General features: G+C 39.0%; 1 protein-coding gene across 1 annotated transcript in view; it reads right to left on the bottom strand.

The window, feature by feature from the left end:
- The window catches only part of PKHD1L1 (PKHD1 like 1), a 120,010-nt gene that overhangs the window by 84,163 nt on the left and 16,424 nt on the right, over positions 1 to 19,423 (bottom strand). Inside the window, 14 exon segments of the mRNA XM_075214430.1 lie at positions 231 to 374; positions 1,507 to 1,639; positions 3,454 to 3,613; positions 4,652 to 4,743; positions 6,950 to 7,212; positions 8,767 to 8,856; positions 11,334 to 11,444; positions 11,535 to 11,605; positions 12,930 to 12,972; positions 13,060 to 13,133; positions 13,844 to 13,897; positions 14,686 to 14,779; positions 17,420 to 17,473; positions 18,412 to 18,524. Of these exon segments, the coding sequence (XP_075070531.1) occupies positions 231 to 374; positions 1,507 to 1,639; positions 3,454 to 3,613; positions 4,652 to 4,743; positions 6,950 to 7,212; positions 8,767 to 8,856; positions 11,334 to 11,444; positions 11,535 to 11,605; positions 12,930 to 12,972; positions 13,060 to 13,133; positions 13,844 to 13,897; positions 14,686 to 14,779; positions 17,420 to 17,473; positions 18,412 to 18,524 (1,496 nt within the window).

Here is a 19,423-nt window from a genome sequence, read left to right as displayed (position 1 = left end):
TTTCTAAAAAATACAGAACCAAAACCAAAACACGAAGCTAATCCAGATCCAAAACCAAAACCACTTCACGGGGGTCAGTGAGCATCTCTACTAACAACGCAAATTGAACACTAGTAAAAATGCAAATATTCCCTTAACTTGTACAGTGATTTGTATTTTCACATCCGTACATGTACTTATCTTGCATCTTAAACACAATTTTAACACCAGCGAGTACATAGTCTGTTTACCTCTTTGTGAACTGAAGGTCACATTGTAGACATTTTGTGACTCCAAGGTTTCCTGTTCCACTCTCACTGTATCTGGTTGTAGGGACCATAACTGATTTAATGCTGATTGAATATCAGCAGCGCTGGCATCAGTTGACAATACACCTAGAAAACAACAAGCGCCAAAGGTGAATTTTTGTAATATGTGGTCACACCTTTATTGCACCCCAGTTTTCATTTAATAGTTGTCGTGAGCACATTACATTCCTGTTGTTGCTAAATATGGAGTTTGTCAACAAACTCTTACTGTAGCCCCCACTCCAGCTAGTGTCAGGTCCACAGGAAAAATATTTGTACTTAGGAGCTAAAAGTAAAGCTAAGATTTTATCATTTATGCCCCTTGTGTGTAATTTTAATATGTAAATAAGGAGTCTGGATTCGATCTGTTATGCAGAAACTGAGGGTCTGAGTCATTAAGGAGAGCAAATCATAAAAAGTGAGTAAATTTGCACCTTAACAAAACCATGTTGCATTGGAGGGGGAGATAAATTTAAAATGTGAGGACAGATTTATAGTTGGGGAAGGGCATGTCCTAGATCAACTTTAGATTTCAGTGTAAAAATAAATCTATCAAGTATTTGTGTGCTACATGAAAAAACAGCCAGTATTTAACTTATCTGAAAAATAATAACCTAATTTGCACCCCTTGCATTGTAACACATACATGCCCACTTTTAAGATTAAGATTTCACGGCTTTGAATGGAGGGGGCGGAGCTTAATGACACGATTAAGCCCTGCCCCCTCCATTCACTGCCGTAAATTTCACCAAATTTCGAGAGTTTTGCCAACTCTTCCGGGAGTCTGGGTGGACTCCCCGAAATTCGGGAGCCTCCAGGGAATTCCAGGGGAGTAGGCAGGTATGTTGCAACATGGTTTGTCCTGGAGAAAACACTCCTTTTTTTTTGCTTTGCTCTCCTTAATGGCCCTGAATCTTTTAAAAAAATAATTTCATGTTCAGCCAAATCCTAAAATATGTATTTAGTACCTTCCTAGTTACATATTATAACATACATGGATATGAGCACTGCATGTAGATATATATAGTCATGTATACTTGTACACGGTCTCCTAGTGTTTCTTTTACGTAATTATGCAATTCTGCAGCTTGTAATAATGTAATTACGTAAACTGTGATGTTTCTATCTATGTAATTTTGCAGTTTGCTCAACCCCCAATGTACGGAACTGCAGACTCTTTGTGGTGCCTTATAAGTAAAGGATAATAATGACAATGTACCTGTTGATTCAATGCCATAGATCAGTATGTAATACATGGCTGGACACGGAGAAGTACAAAATTTGGTAACTGTAATTCTTTGAACTTCCTCTACTGCTGGTTGAGTTGTGTTCCAGTTTTGTATAGTTATGATCTTGGGGTAAAACAATAACGTTATCTTAGCATAGATCATCATCATCGCAATTTATTTATATAGCGCCACTGATTCCGCAGCGCTGTACAGAGAACTCATTCACATCAGTCCCTGCCCCATTGGAACTTACAGTCTAAAATCCCTAACAGACAGACAGACAGACAGACAGATAGACTAGGGTCAATTTTGATAGCAGTCAATTAACCTACTATAGATACAGTGCTATACAGACTTATCTTTTATGTATAGTGTACATGGCTAAAATATACAGTAATGGGCAAATTGTACAAAACAGTAGATAAAAAACAAGTGATCTAACAAACGATTAATACATAACATGGCTTTACAACAGATATTACAATCCAGAAACTGTCTGCAATCCACCAATGTTAACTACTTCTCTGAGCCAGCACTGTAGCTCAGTGGTTAGCATTGCTGGCTTACAGCTCCAGAACCTTGGATTTGACTCTGACTATATGTATGTAGTTTGTATGTTCTTGCTGTGTTTGTGTGTGTTTTCTCCAGGGACTCCCGTTTTCATCCATGCTCCAAAACAAATACTGATCGGTTAATTGGCTTCTGACTCAATTGTGCTTGGTGTGCGCTAGGAAATTAGATTGTAAACTCCTCTGATTGTACGGAGCAGCATAATATGCTATACTATATAATATATTAGAACGGCTGAGTAAGAACAGCTTGGAAGGTCTGGAGAGAGGATATAGTGAGGGTTAGCGGGTTACAGAAAGGTGTTAAAAATAATTTCTTGATAATGAACAATGCAAATGGTTGTCTTGTGAATTAAGATTTTGCAATGATTCATTAATAAATACAAATAGATTATTGAAAATTCTCATCTATCTATCTATCTATCTATCTATTTATCCATCTATCTATCTATCTATCACATTAGATAGATAGATAGATAGATAGATAGATAGATAGATAGATAGATAGATAGATAGATAGATAATCTATCTATCTATCCCATATCAATCTATCTCATATCAATCTATCTATCTGATATTAGATAGATAAATATATATATATATATATATATATATATATATATCATATCAGATAGATAGATAGATTGATAGGAGATAGATAGATATGAGATAAATAGATAGATATTAGATAGATAGATGGTTAGATATGAGATAGAGAGATAGATATGAGATAGATAGATATGAGATAAATAGATAGATATCTGTGGGGGGAGGGGTGAACGCCAATAGGAACACATTGCAGTTATCCGTGATTCCCCCCTCTTCACATAGTGGCGTGGTACCCCAAAAATCTACCCCTATATTTGCTGTACTACTTGTAATGTTATATATATATATATATATATATATATATATATATATATATATATATATATATATATAACATTACATATATAATGTTATATATATACCGAATTGGCGTTGCTCTATTACAGCCTTGGTCAGCTTATATGAAATTATTTTATTTCTTAATTTTCTTTAAGCTTAATATTTTTTAGTTAACCTTTTTTTTTCAATCCATTAGGAAAGCCAACACAATTAATTAGTCAATCAATGTATTTATTTTTATTACCAAAACATGTTAAGCTTAGTGATATCTTTAACATGCTATAACCTAAGCTTCTAACAACTTTTTGTAGGACTGACCTTGATGCTCTTTGCAAAATGCGTGGGGTTTTCAGCAGGAACAGAAGCGCAATTCTAGCCACAAATGTGCACATCTTGCTCAGTACATTGCCACTTTTCCTGGATCCACGTGGAACTAAAGTATTTTGCCTACATCAACCTACAGTGAGCAATAACACGTACCTGCTTCTCTAGAACGGTATCACTTCGGGACTGTAGAGACTGCACTTCATTGACTGCATCTGGTGTTTGTTGGTCGGTGTATGAACTCCCATGCTGGTATAATCCAACATCAATTCCTGACCGTTCGTAATAATTTTGGACATATGCTTCGAAGTAACACCTGAAAAATATGCAAAAGAAGTTTATGGTTGAAATGTTTGAGTTTGCTAAATTACTACTGGTGGGAGGGCTTGTATTGACCCCCGGGCCCAGGAGAGTGGGGTAATAGTTAAATCAGGTGGAGATGTATTGCAGCAGAATTAGACCCTTTGCAACTTGAAGGTATCATTTAGTAGGATACACCATTAGCGCTGGATGGTAGGATCTTCTCACTGAGATGACCTTGAAGTGAATATGAACAGATAGAAGAACTAGAGAAATTTACTGAGGAGAGAGAGACTGAGGTCCTGATTCATCTTCGTACATAAGTCCCGTTGTGTGCTGTATCTTGTGTTAAATTGCTCTGCACGTGCTCACAATCTGACCTTACATCAGTAAAATGTCCAAATACAAATGAACCTTCCGACTGCCTATGTCTTGAGAGGGCTGAACGGGGGCGACAAGGGGCAGTCTTAATGTACAGTAGGAGTGTGCCAAAGTCGAGCGAAGGCACATTTGTCCAATTCAAGCTCTGGCCATCTCTCAGGTATGGGGTTTGTAGCCATATAACTTCCACCAGCTACAGGGCAGGTGTAATGACTACACGTATGTATGCTAGAACATGTGTTTGGAAGTAAGAGAAACTATAAATATGCATTTTATGTACAGTAGGCATTAAGAACATCCTGAGTTATGTATTTCATGTAACAAAACAAATGTGGTTTTATTAATGATTGTAATATTAAGAGTTGATAACTTATTTAATAGATTATTTAAGTTCAGATGGGACAAGCACATATGCTTGTGTGTACCCTGCAGTCTGTTCTGTCTGTCTGCATACGGCAAGTTAATTATAGCCAGAGCAAACTTATACCCATACTCAAATGGAAACGTTTCTTGAGGTCCGCTTGTACTTGAATACGGGCGGACGAGCGTGCAAGTTACAGACAATTTGCGTTCACCTTGCGTTCCAAGATGAATCAGGCCCTGGAGGTGCAAAAATTGTTGATTTTGTAACCAGCCCCCCCCCCCCCTTCCCCCTCCCCTCACATACACTTACAGGTTTCCCTTCTGGAGGAAAAAGGTATTTGACTTCTGAGATGAATACGAAAAGTATGAAGTTGTGTAGTAGGGACCATAAGCAATTTTCGCCTGATATAAAAAAGAAACAACACAGCATCACTGACCACTCTGGCACATATCTATACATTTATATTAAGGAACATGTTGAACAACGGTGCCTCCATACTGTATAACTGCATTATGTTCTGTCACAGGATTATACAATGTATTCTGGGCCTAGGATATAAACCATTTGTGGCAATTGTGTAAGAGGTCATGTTTTGCTAATGACAATGATTTAACTGTCGAACATTCCATTGTGATTACTTTCTTATCCTTTGTGCTGCTTATGTGGATGTGGTGAGAACAGGGTGCCAGGCCCATTGAAAAATAAAGGTTAAGCCCACTTGGCCTCCCCTCTCGCCAGTATTTGCAGTGTAAATTGTCTGATCGTTTGTGATTGTGTTGTGATTCACAGTTCTTAAAGTGTCCAGATGGGTTCTTTAGATGCTGCTAGCCTCCCTAGCAAGTCTCCGAAAGGAGCTACCGTCACTGAAGTTTATAGGAACACCCAGCTGACTGATGTCACCCCAAATAGACACCGGCTTTGCAGTGCTGCCTGCGCTACCGGTCACACAGTACCGCATGTGCTTAAAGTGCCGGTCAGTCCAGAACACAAAATCCCTTTATAAGACTATATAGAGTTAAACTGGGGCTAAACTCGATGTCTTGGGAATAATGTGATTAAGCCTCATTTGTCAGATTAAATGGGTACCCACTGTCCAGCTAGGCTTCCCAGAGCCACTCGCTGCAAGGTGCCTAGTGTCACCTAAGGGCTTGGGGGGAGAGTACGTGGCAGGTCTTCGGATGAGCAAACACCAATTCAGGGCAGGTGGGTTAACTAAACACTGCCCTGCTGAAGCCATACCGACATTGGAACAAGGCCGGGAATAAATGGAGGCATCTCCCCACCAACAGGAGCCCTCTCTTTGGGACAGTACTGATTAGGGATTACAGCTCCTATTGGGCTGGGATTGTACTGGTGAATCAGATCTTGCTAGTCTCTGCATTCTTTGTCACTTTGTGAACCTACCAAAATCGGGAAGACATTGAACTTGGTCCCTACCATGAAGGAAGAGGAGTGAACATGTGGCTCAGCGGTGGATCATTGCTCCACAGGATACAGGGAATATAGCCCTTTAGGGTAGGGTAGTTTAGTAAGTTTTTGGATGGAGAAACCCTGGTATTTGTTCATTTATATTAGTATATTTCTGTGTGCATTACTTATATAAAAAAATCTGTTTAACTGTTTTGCCTAAGTTATTCCAAACCTATTAGGGTACTGGAGTCAGCTGACAAGGTAAAAGAGCTAACATTTACCTGGTATCTTTACAGTGGGTTACAAAAAAATGGATTTAATCTAATTTTTTCAGAGTAGCTATTGTTAATATTACTGTTATTATAAGGAACAGCAAACAAGCAATATGGTGTCCTCTACCATGTTCATGTGTGCACTGTCTGGAGGATACTCATCCATCCTCTGCTATGGGCACCTACTTTATTTGTTACTTATAGTGCAGAATAAATCTGAAACCTCCAGATAGAGCACACACCCCATGGCATACTCAGGACAAGACACCACCAGGACAACTCTTCTCTGCCTCACGTCAGGAAATTTGACTAGAAATTGTGTTCTCTGTGCATCTGAAATCCCTGTGCAATAGAGGTCACTATGTAATTAGGGTCTTGTGCAATGTGGTAGACAATAGATCATATTCAGTATGGCTGGAAACAATATCCATGCAGTGTGAATGTGGCTTACAATGCAGTCCTTGGGTTATGTGGCTGACAATAGAGTTACTGTCCATACAATGGGGTGAGAAATTGGGTCCTTGTAAGGTAACTGAACTGAGATTTATCAGAAGTTGCGGACAATATTTGTGCAATGGAGTGTGTGCAATGTGGCTGGTAATGAAGTTTGTGAAATGGGCCGCTGATTGAAACATAAAAAGGTATAGTCCTGATATAGTCCTGGGTAAGGGCACTGCTGGCATAATTATGTGTAAGGACACTGAGGACAGGTGCCAGAATTACTAACCTGCATAGGGAGCTTTTTGGTCTTAATCAGGCTCTGTTCTGTTTAAAAGGGGTGTGGCTAGAGAATGAGAGGAGGTGTAAGACCCCAAAAATTATTTATTAGTTGTACTAACCCAGCCCTATGTGTAAAAACTTAAAACACACTACCATCAAGAAGCTTAGAGATATACACTACATATGTCCAGAAGATCCTAATTACCTTGCCTGCTGGGTCGCCAGTTTCATTGAAATACAGGGCAAAACTATCATCGCCCTTGATATAGAAAGTGTAGTTATCGGTCTCTGGCGGCACAAAGAAGCCACTGAAACGAGCAATTAAAGCGGAAGTCTCCAAAGGCCAAGATCTCGATGATCCATCAAACCAGGAAGAGCCAACGTAGCTTGTTGAATTTTCATTTAACTTTAGTACATCATTCATTGAGATACTGGTATTCCATCTCTGTATCATTAGTCCTCGGCTTCCTATATGCAGTTAAAAGAAAATATTTCAGATAAAACAGTTGCAAATTTCTTAAATTCTGCTGGCTATAGGCGTCGGAGGATCTTCCAGTATTTGTTATCATTAGTTATGGTAACACATCTGTTAATGTTTTTCTATGGTTTTTATTAAATACTAGAGATGAAAATGTCACAGTCCACAAATTATGATTGCAATCATTAAAAACATAACTTTAGCCTGCAAGAAACGTAATAGTAAAACAACAGAGCCAGCTTGAGCGATGCTACAAGAATCTCTTCCCATCCTTCCCAGTCAATTCCCAGTCAATTCACATAATGAAAATGCTTTTATTTTATCTATGGAATGATAGGGTATCAGGGAGTGACTCCCAATGTTTTGTTATTTTGGGAAAAAAAAGGGTGGTTAAAACAATAAATGGAAACATGGTAATAGATCTCTTTTCAAGTTATTAATGAGTTTTGTGTTTGTAATATTTATGTAATAATTATGTTTAAGTCAACATGATGATGTTTTTACAATTATACCTGCGTTGACATTGTTTTTAGATTAAGGATCCCTAAGTGTCCTACTTATAACAACAGTTAATCAACGCTTATCATTGTGATTGTTCCTATCTGTTTCAAACACATTTACAGGTATGCCCAATAATGAGCTAATCTAATTTGATCAGATTATAATCAAGCATCGTGCTTGGTTTGGAACCATACGTGAAATCAAGACAGTCTGTCGGTACACCCGGTAAGGCTAAGTACACACTGGATACTTTCCAACAAATCTGTTATCTACAACTATTGTATCTACGACTAAAGGTTCGACCGGTCGGCGATTCATGCATACACACTACACACGATTTACCTTCAGATCTGTGCTCCTCACCTGCTCCTATATTCGTTTATAGAATAACAGCACAATATGCATTCATTCATTCCTGTCACACTGATTAAAACCGCCTTGTTAAAGCTATCCACATGTCCTTACAAATTTCGTTAGCTTCTGTGACTCTGAAATTAAATATTCAGTCTCAGAACGAACAAATTAATTATTCCATCTACAGCACTCTTTATATTTATTCAACGAGACATGTTCATTGCCAGCATTGTCTGAAAAGATCATGACTCTGTAAACTCTATGGAGATCGTGAGTGCGTACACACTGCATGATCGGAAGGTGATTGGAACGAGATTATTAAACATGCCGACCAACCAAATGAAACGACGATCGGCACTTTGAAACGACTGTCGTTCATCGTGTAAGTAGACACACTAACGCGACATGTGGCCGAGCGGTTGTTTATCGGGTGATTGACCCGATAATCGGCTGAAGAACCTTCAGTGTGTACCTAGCCTAAGAGGCCGCTGAAGGATTTGTTTGTCTTAGCTTCCTGCCCTCTATGTCACAAATGCCATTTCCAACCACAAAGCTTTCACAAAATCCTCACAATTTATGGCATATGCCATATAAACCTTTGAAACAGAAAGCATTGTCTCTGCTGACAAGAATCACAATAAACTTTATATATAACTGTACATTTAGCAAAGTCCTTTTATGTTGTATACCTGGGAAGACAGCAGGAAGGGCAGTTGGCTGTGGCGGCGTCTTACAAGTGATTGTTGTGTCTGTTAATCCAAGTATAAGGCACTCCTGACCTGTACAACACAATACAATTAAACATTTAGGTATAACAGTTTGTCATTTTGCTCCAGAAACCTTTGTTGCCTCTCAATACATTATATATTATACACCATATATTATATACGGTATAAATAAATGAAGCACATGGCTCGTTGATCACACCATCACACTAACAGAAAAATAATTAATATCTGCGCAAACACCAGTTAAATCGGTGATGGCTGCCAAAATGGGGACAGTGTAAACGGGGGGGACCCCTCCTCCCTGGTTGAACTGTAAAGAGACCACAAGAAAAACTTGGGGTAGTCCCCAGGCGCCTGTACATACAAACAATGGTAGTGGATAATCACACTGCCATGATGATCAGCAGTGTTAGTGCAGGGAGACCATATATGCCCTCAACACCTCTAAGGGCACCGGATCATGCTATAGGCCCAAACCCAAAGCGCCCCAACTGTATGAGGTATATACAGTCCCCTGTTTCTTTAGTATCTAGTATCTGATATTATAAATGCAAAAAAGATTTACTCAATTCTTAGAGCAAAAGCTATTTGATCATTTCTGAGTGTGAGTTTGAAATGGACTGGCTTGGGGGTTACATAAACTGACAGGAAAACCTTTATACCATAAGATGTTGACCACTTCTATTTGAGACTCAGTATTGGTCTCTTGGGACTTTGTGCAAGACACCTTATGGCCACAGGCTTTAGGCTCTGAAATTATACTTCACATACTGGGCAATCTGTCTGTAGGTGGAACTACATTATTAGCAATGACCCATGTCAAGCTCTAAACACACAATAGGTCATTCATTGATTCAATCTTCATATTGATCTGCGCCATCACACCTCTCCACAGCATCACACAACTCCTGCTTTTGGCAAAGGATGTGAGACGAATGACTGAACCGCAAAAAAGACTCCTGCCTGGGGCAGCACCCAGGACTCTGGTGAGGGGAGTGTTGGGTACGAAGATTGTTCCACTAGTCCCATAAATGCAGCTTTAAAATATGAGAATAAAACATTGTGGCTCTGAAATGTTTAGCAGAAAACCACGTACTGAATGTTCTTTGCAGAGCAGTGTGACTCTTATGGGTAGATTTACTAAACCGTCTAAAAAGGAAAATTGGAGGTCTTGCCCATAATAACCAATCAGATTCTAGCTATCATTTATCTAGTACATTCTAGAAATTGACAGCTACAATCTGATTGGTTGCTCTAGGCAACACCTCCACTTTTCATTTTAAAAGGTTTAGTAAGCAGACAGAAAATGTTGGTTATCTATATTAATGATAAATGTGAATGAAAAATTAGGTTAAAGACAAAGATGAAATCCCCCTTGCAAAAATCCAGTGTTTGATTTGTGCTATATAAATATACCAGTTAATTATTGTTGATACCCAAGTAAGCAGTGCAGGTAACCTTTACAAAAACATTTTTGTAACATTTGTGCAAGGGTCTTTATACCCATTATATATGTAGTGCCGGCAGACATGATGGCCCGCACATGTGCACTAATGTCAGGGATTGTTAAAGCTCTGCTCACAGTGACATCACAGAGACCTTGTTCCGTGACTGAGTTACATTTTAAAGGGTAAGTTTAGGGATAGTTAGCCAAGCTTATGGACTGAGTAATATAGGAAATTAGATATAAGAGTCCGGTATTGTTATGAAAAACCACTGGAGAGAGGCTGGAGTTCTGATACATGTGACAAGCATGGGAGAAATCTGTGTTTATTACTATTTTTTTATTGTTTGCAGGAGGGATCTCTACCATAGAAGTATTGCAGTCACCAGTTTATTTCTACTGAGAACTCATATACTATTACTGAAAAGTAAAAAACTGAGCCTGTAGACATAAATACCAAATGCACTTTATGGTGTGTGCTGCATATTGTTATATATTTGACAGTCATATTTACATGTGAAAGTTATTTTGGTTTCAACTGCTGTGTTTTAACATGTCACTGTTTAGTGTGAACTGCTCGCTAGAATAATGTTCAGATGCAGAGGTACCTCTGAAGTTAGTCTTTAGGATATTAAGAACTGTGTGTTATTATATGATAAGCTAAAACCTGTGAGCCAATATACTGTTTATAATGTGCACTCGTTATGCAAGCTTACAAAAAAATAAACTAGCCTGTGGAACCACTCTAGAAATAAACATGCCGGTGTGGTTTCTAAAGGTAGCTACAGAGTGGTTTGTGTTTTCTATATTCATGCCTGGGTTTGGGAGTAAGGTGGCAGAGGGTTTCTTGGTTTTCTTCTGGTGTCACTGAACAAGGGCATTTCCCCGCAAAGAGCTTACTGTCTGAAGACCAAGGTGGAGGCACTGCGTAACGAAAGTATAGATAAACTAGTGGGCTAGAACCGTAACAAACACACACACACACACACACATACCCATACACACCTTAATCCTAGGAAAAGAGGTGTTACATGTATTTTGCCTCCAAATTACCAGTCATCATTGATAAATTACATTTACTCACCTCCAACGAGGACTTTGCCTAGAGCGTCAGTATTATCAAAGTAGTGTCCAGTGATTGTGATAATTGTGCCTCCTTGTATGCTCCCAGCAGAGGGGAAAATCCCTGTAATCTCTAGAAAAGTAATCACAACATGCAGGACATGAATACACAACCATCTGTGCCTTTCAGTAGTGAAAAGATGATATAAATAACCCTTCTCACCTGCATATGTCTGGAACATGGCGATTTTATTGAGGGTAGATACAAAGTAGGTGGCCAAGTTTGGTAAACTCCTGAAACAAGAAAACGGTCCATAGTTGCACGAAAAGGACAAATGCTTTAAAAATTGGACAGTGTTCCTTTATGTTCTGCAAGAGTGCTGCTCAGACATAAATTAGTTAGCTTTACATGGGGTCAGTCATTATTAAATAACATTGTTCAGCTGACTTTTTAAGTTACTAAACTTTTTATCTGTTGCCACCATCTAAGATTACGGGGTAGATGTCGCCAACCTTCTAAAAAAAGGAAAAGTGGAGGTCTTGCCCATAGTAACCAATCAGATTCTAGCTATCATTTACCTAGTACATTCTATATAAAAAAAAAGATAGCTAGAATCTGATTGGTTGATATGGGCAGCATCTCCACTTTTCCTTTTTAGACTATTTTAACAGTTGGAATAATAAAATGCATTGTCTACATTGCAATATAGTCAACAGTCCCAATTTTGTAGGACAGTCACATTTTCAAGCTGTCAAAAGTAATCTGCCAGAAAAGGGGAGTGGTTTCTCTAGAACTTAGCCTGACATGAGCTTGTTGGGTGTGGCCTACTTTTCTTGCTTTTGCAATCAAGAATGTTTTTAGGTAAGGTATAGATTTTCCATTGTGAACACAACTCTGTTTAGAGGTAAAGATAAACAGGCTGTAGTACTCTTTGCATTAAAGAGCAAATCACTCTATTTAATTCAAGCAGTCAGAAGACACTTACATACAAGGATGTGAGCTGGAGAATTCATCAAGTGGCCGTCTCACATTCAATCTACTAACGCCCACTTTGACCTGAAACGTTGTGCTTTAAGCATGTTAAGTATATCCTGTCCAATTGCATTCAATGCAATGAATAATTTATTACAGCCCATGACACCATTATTTTCAGCTGGGTTGCATATGTACATCCTGAACACACACCATGTCCGGTTGGTGGTACAGAACACATACACCAATGTATTTGTTACTACAAACTGCCCAATTGACTCTCTAAGGAAAGACAGCGCTGTAGTCTCCTTTCTGTTTAATGAGAGTCACATAGCCAGCTCAGTTTTCTTATTCTTACCTTTGAACCTTGTATACTTATTTTAGCATGGCTCAATGGCATTGCAAAACCATCATGGCAAATGGGCAAATTTATCCACATTTGTGGAGTAAAAATATGTTTGTGCTGTGTACAACAGTACACTCAACAGCACTCTAAGGGGTAAATTTATCAAGCTGTGGGTTTGGTTGCTATGGGCAACATCTCCACTTTTTCAAACCCGTACCTTGATATATTTACCCCTAAATGTTCACCGCTTAGTTGTAACGGACCCTTGTTATGGTGACTATATCTGCAATATAACGTACCTTCCATAATAACTGTCTAGGATAAAGCTGACATTGTGATGACCTACGGGAAACATAAGCAACAGAAACGGTTAGTTCAATAAACCATTATGTTTCCTGACAATGGAAGGTTTGTTAATGCACAACTTACCAACATATGTCCCGGTATACTGGCAGATCATTGAGCCTGTATCACTGTAGGTACTGTCAAGCTGCAACCCATACCTGCGGAAGCATATAATGTCATAACTGCATTGCACACAGGATACGACGTTTCAGTTGTTTTACTGAATAGCGCATTTTATTGGACGTCTGGATAAGCATGAGAATGATATGCAATGGTGTTCCTCGGAGGTTGGCCAGTCCATTAAGGGCGTGGCCTTCCTGATGTGGGTGGGACTAGACTTAACAAGCTTACAGCCCCCTTCATTCTACCTTGTTGAGTTGTGGGTATCATTATTGATTGTGCATAACATATACTTTGTGTAGACCTTCATTTCAGAGCAACACAAGGGGGTCCTACCTCCGAAATATCCCCACAGATGGGACAAAGACCAGGCTGTGTGGGACAACTGAACCCCAAAAATGACGTAATGTCGTTCTGGTCATTCCAACACAAATTAAACCCTGCTTATGTCTTAGAATTGTTTATTTAAAATATTTAAGCTTGAAAATGTCTACCATTTTATAAGAAAAGTTGGCTACTTTTGGTACTATCAGGCTGGACTTTACGAATATTATTTAAGTTTCAAAGTAACCAATACTACAGTTGTCAATCATATGAATAAATGTGACTATGCGGGGAATGAGGTGCCAGGTGATTAGATAGTTCTCTGACATTCCGATGGATCACCTGAGAAATGTAATGTAGGTACAATGCCTATTTAGCCCATAATAAACTTGTCTTTATTGGATGTGTGTTGCACTTTACTTACAGAGTATCAGAGTTAGGTACCAGCAGGTCACATGGCATTCCTCCAACATAAACCCTGTGAGACAATTAAATCAGTATTAACAATCTGATTAATCACCAAAATAAAGAACAAGGGATCAACTTTGAAGTTAAATAACTAAGGTTTTAAGATATAAACACAGCTGCCAGTGTCCTGGGTATCTAGCTTAGCCATAACTCCACCTTAACTTTTGACTTTCTAATTAGGACCCCCTTAGAATGACTAAGGAATGTGTCCCCCTTTGTCTCTCAGTCTCACAATCCTATATCTTCAAAGTTATATAATCTCCCTGGGCTGCTTCTAGTTCCTCTGAACCTACAATATTATTGTAAACGAGGCTATTAACAATTGGGTCGTACCGTGGCATGGTGGTTAGCATTGCTGTCTCACAGTGCTGGATTTGATTCCGAACAGGACCCTATCTATATGGAGTTAGTTTGTTTGCATAGGTCTCCTCCAGGTACTCCCACAATCCAAAGACAAACACAATAGGTTAATTGGCTTCTGACCCTAGTGGGTGTATGCGTCTGTGTGGTAGGGAATATAGAGCGTAAGCTCCATTGGGGCAGGGACTGATGTGAAGGATTACATAGTCTCTGTAAAGAGCTGCATAATATGTAGACCAGTAATGGGCAACATGATACACGTCAGGAGACCCTGAGCTTCGAAAGGGCTGCAGATTACCCTTAATCTCAGTAAAAGGTTAAAATACCACATTTACTCAAAGAAAGAGACACCTATCTGTATTAACATATTATAAGGCCTTTTGTCCATCACTGATGTAGACACTATGTAAGACGCTGTTTATTCTACAAGGGTCTTGCCTCAGAACTCTGACATTTTTTCCATTGGAACTTAAAGCTGTGTTACTGCCATAAACGTCCGTGAGGATTCTGCCTGTGATTGTGATCATTGAACCTGCATGAATTAAGCAAAAAAATGGTATTTAATAAACACAGATAAATAAATAGTAAGCTAAACAAAGATCAATAAATGGATAAAGTGTACACAACATGGGTCCTGACAACACTGTTGCTTCCCAAAGTCAGCGTTTTTGAGGAAGCTTTATCTGGACAGTTAAATGAGGGCAGACTCAGAACGGAACATAACCGCAACTTACGACTGATAAAGGTGCGCTCCTATGTATGCGCAATTCAGAGTTGAAGATGCGTCCAGGTCTCAATGAGCAGCAAATGCGCCCATTTGCAAACATGTAAAGAAACATTTTATTTTATATGTTACGGGCACAATTGCTATGAAGCATCAACGAATAACCTAATACAGCGGGAACAACTTTCGGACATGAGTACAAAATGAATCCTTCTTTTATCTTTGCTACAACGTGTTCGTCAAATCCTAGTCTATGGCGGAGCCACTACTAATGTCTCAATAAGCGTCTGCGAAACATTCACTAGCAGATCGCTAGTTTGGGTGGTAGTGATCATCATAGTTCGCTATTTTCACCTGTCCCTGAACACCCGCAAATAAAAACTATTTTTCAGCTGTAACTACGACTAATTCCCAGTTTGAATCCATACACAATTCCTTGAAAACTCCCTTACTGAACGCCACTTCGCTCCACGTCAGGCCTCTTCAGGCGTAAGGAAGTCGCAAGTGCCAAGAAGCCGCTGGTCTAAATACCCGCAGTTACGTACGTTTACTTTCTGAGCGTGTGCAGTGTGAAAGAACACAAAGATACGTTACACATACTGGCGCCAACCCCTGGTAGAGGCAAGACTTACACCCATGTCCTAAAACATTGACGGGTGCTGATAGCTACCTATGAAAATATGAAGTTTATCTTCATCTACGGATAGGGCTGCTATTGTCTTTGAAAGGGTGCATAGAAAACACAGGCCAGGTTAGGCTAAGGGTGTGTCATCTTCATCTCCAGGTCACATCCTCTAGTTTGACAATTTGCAGATGACACCCTCACGCATAGTTGAGGAGAGACGAAAGACGCTTAAAACTTGTTGTATAATATACATTTTTTAGCACTCAGGTGTGGCATTAAGTGACACCTATCACCTTGTAGCCGTGCTGTTTAAACTGTGACACAAGTCTGCAAGACATTCAGGTTTTTACTAAAGTTTTGCTGGGGTGACTGAAAAAAAACAATGGATGTCAGATTCTGTCACTATGTTCATTAAGAGAATACAATTATATATAGTACACAAGAGGAGTTTATGTTTTAGTGATAATACATATGTCTATATCCTTATTCATTGTTAAAATATAATATGGTTAAAGTAGATTAATGTAACATTAAAAGTCAAAGAAATTACGCTGTATTTTGAGTACATTTAATAACACACCTAAGTAGGCAATAAGTAAGCAATATTATGGTCACTACAAAGAGTTTTACATTTCAGTTATATAAGCATTTAAACAATTTAATCAACTTAGTTTGTAGTTCAATATCTCTAGAGAGAATATACATACATTATTTAATCTATTGTTTATTGATTACAGCTATGTTTTTTTATTAGAAATTTGTTGTTTGTTAATTATAATTTTTAATGCTTACATCAAGTATTGTTATTTATCTGCAAAACAATATTGCATCATTTGTTTTGTCATTTATAAAACCAAAGATTAGAAAGGATCAAAACATAGCATAATATTCACCATAATGATAAGAAACTATGCAGCTTTACACAACCAGGGAAGAAGGGGTGGGGAACATTTTTGGGGCTGCGTGGTGGCTCAGTGGTTAGCACTTCTACTTCACAGCACTGAGGTCATGAGTTTGATTCCCGACCATGGCCTTATCTGTGTGGAGTTTGTATGTTCTCCCTGTGTTTGCATGGGTTTCCTCTGGGTGCTCCAGTTTCCTCCCACACTCCAAAAACATACTAGTAGGTTAATTGGCTGCTATAAAAAATTGACCCTTAGGGCTAGATTTACTAAACTGCGGGTTTGAAGAAGTGGAAATGTTGCTTATAGCAACCAATCAGATTCTAGCTTTCATTTTGTAGAATGCACTAAAGAAATGAGAGCTAGAATCGGATTAGTTGCTATCGGCCACATCTCCACTTTTACAAACCCGCCATTTAGTAAATATACCCGTTAGTCTCTCTCTCTGTCTGTATGTGTATGTTAGGGAATTTATACTGTAAGCTCCAATGGGGCAGGGACTGATGTGAGTGAGTTCTCTGTACAGCGCTGCGGAATTAGTGCTTATGGTGAAGGGTGATTGAAATGCAAGTTTTCTAAATTTATGCTCAATGGACCACAAGTGGTTAGGACTCATTCCTGAGATACTTTGTGCTGCTGTCATCATTCTGATTATCTGATTGGCTGCAGGTTGTTCTATCCTTACACACTTCATAACAGTGCACACAACGACATACCCGAGATGAAGCTCCATAATAAAAATATTTCCCTTGACAAATATAATAGACTCATAACCCCTCTAAATCATAAGTAAAGTAATATAAAAACTGCACACATTAGGAAGCAAGTGTAAAGAACTATATACAAATCTGAATAATAAAATCATATTTTTTGTTAAATGAAAATGAACAATAACAAAAACTAATTTCATGCCGTAATTACCGGGAGTTCCAGACAATGGTGTGATACTGCTAATCACTGGGGTGTAGTACATATCTGTCTGAAAATGAATGAAATAATACACTATTAATCATATTGTTCTACATATAAAAAAAATGTTACTGCAAGTAATACTATGTTTGTAGGTTTTGTTTTTGATATCACTGTCTAATTTATGTACTGAGAATATATTTTTATAGATAATAATATAGTATAGTATAGTGCATGTGATATTTGCATAGAATGCATGTACATACAATAAGAATATTTTGGTGCAAGGCAGTTGGAAGTTGGAATTCTCCCGTCAAAAAGACATGTTTGCCCAGGAACTTTTGTGCTTTTAACGACAGGTGTCCTTTTAAGTCTATTATCAGTCACTGGTTATAACTGATATAACTATATATGTTACATTAGGACCATTCATATGTTGTGCGAGTAATCTGGCTACTGTTGTCTGTTAAGACAGTATTTTCCATGTGTGGATGTGACATTCAGTCAAGCTTTGGCGACACAAAAGCGCAGCTTAAATCAATAGATCGGAATGCGTTAAGTACAGTCTACAGGATGCAGACAAACATGACAGATACACTGTTCAACTTGAATTTGCAAAGGTCATGCTGTATATTCCGAGTTAGTTATATGAACCGTTCCAGAATGCAAAAGATATAATAGAACTGTAACTATTATAAGGACAGACACATAATTGTCATTGATGCCCATCCCATTTTTATACATATAATATGTTCAGTTGACCAACTGCTTTGCAAAATGATACAGAACGAAGGCACTTCACAAAAGTGGAATGAGATGGGCACATTTGCACAAAACCTTTCAGGTTCAACATTTGTCTTATAATACACTGCATTGAAAATGACAGTGCTGCATAGGTGACGAGAAACAGTCCATAAACGGTTAATACTATTTAATCTCAAGTCAATGGGCTGCTATATCAGTCTTCATGTTTCAGGAAAAATAAGTAGATAATTGATGCCAACACACCTGGAACCTACACCACCAATACTGGAAATAACCATAGCAAATGTTGCTGCTGTCAACAGGAACTCCGTCTACGCTCACTCGTACCGCGTAGCTGTCGGCCGGCATAGGCCTGCAACAGAGAAAGTTACCATTTTTAATGTTTTTCTCACAGTATATACATATATACACATCAGAGGAAGCCATGTTGTTGGCTGGACCAATATTCATGAGAATGCCAATGGTTCCTAGTCAATTCATATGCAGCCATCTAAAAATGGCTGCCTCTAACGGAGGTCATTTATGCCGCAAACTCAATGCGTAAGTGTCACTCACCGGACCGTGAGTGCCTCTTCCCGGACATTTAGGAACCGTGGTCGTCCACCATCCTGAGGGTCTGCGCATGCGCAGCCCTTTTCTATACTTCAGTGTATACCCTTTAACTCAATTGGCAGATCAGGCAACCTCCCTATATTAAGCACCTGTGGTCAACACCACGTTGCCTGATCTTGGAGTCTCATTCCTCATGAGTCTCTGAAGGTGTTCCTGTATTACTCGTGTATTCAGCGCTGCTGATTCCTGTGGTTTCCAAACCACTTCTACTACTGTGGTTTCATACCACTTCTACCATCAACTGTATCATCATGACTGTTTGCTGATTCCTATCCGCTGCCTCCGTGCACTACAGTCTTCTAAACCACTTCTACGTTATTTTACATCTATGTGACTGTTTGCTCATTGCTATCCGCTGCCTCCGTGCACTCCAGCTTTTACTTCACTCACCTGCTTCTCATCAAGTCTGTTTGCTGATTCCTATCCGCTGCCTCCGTGCACTACAGTCTCCTGCTTGCAACTCGCCTGTGTTCATCATCGTGACTGCCAGCTGAATACTATCTGCTGCCTCCGTGCACTACAGTCTCCTGCTTTCAACTCGCCTGTGTTCAACATCGTGACTGCCAGCTGATTACTATCCGCTGCCTCCGTGCACTACAGTCTCATCTCATCTTTGCTGTGACTTCCTCGAGCCTGCCG

The sequence above is a fragment of the Mixophyes fleayi genome, chromosome 5 (genome assembly GCF_038048845.1).
Source record: "Mixophyes fleayi isolate aMixFle1 chromosome 5, aMixFle1.hap1, whole genome shotgun sequence".
NCBI classification, from domain to species: domain Eukaryota; kingdom Metazoa; phylum Chordata; class Amphibia; order Anura; family Limnodynastidae; genus Mixophyes; species Mixophyes fleayi.
This window is presented reverse-complemented; position numbering and strand designations above follow the sequence as displayed.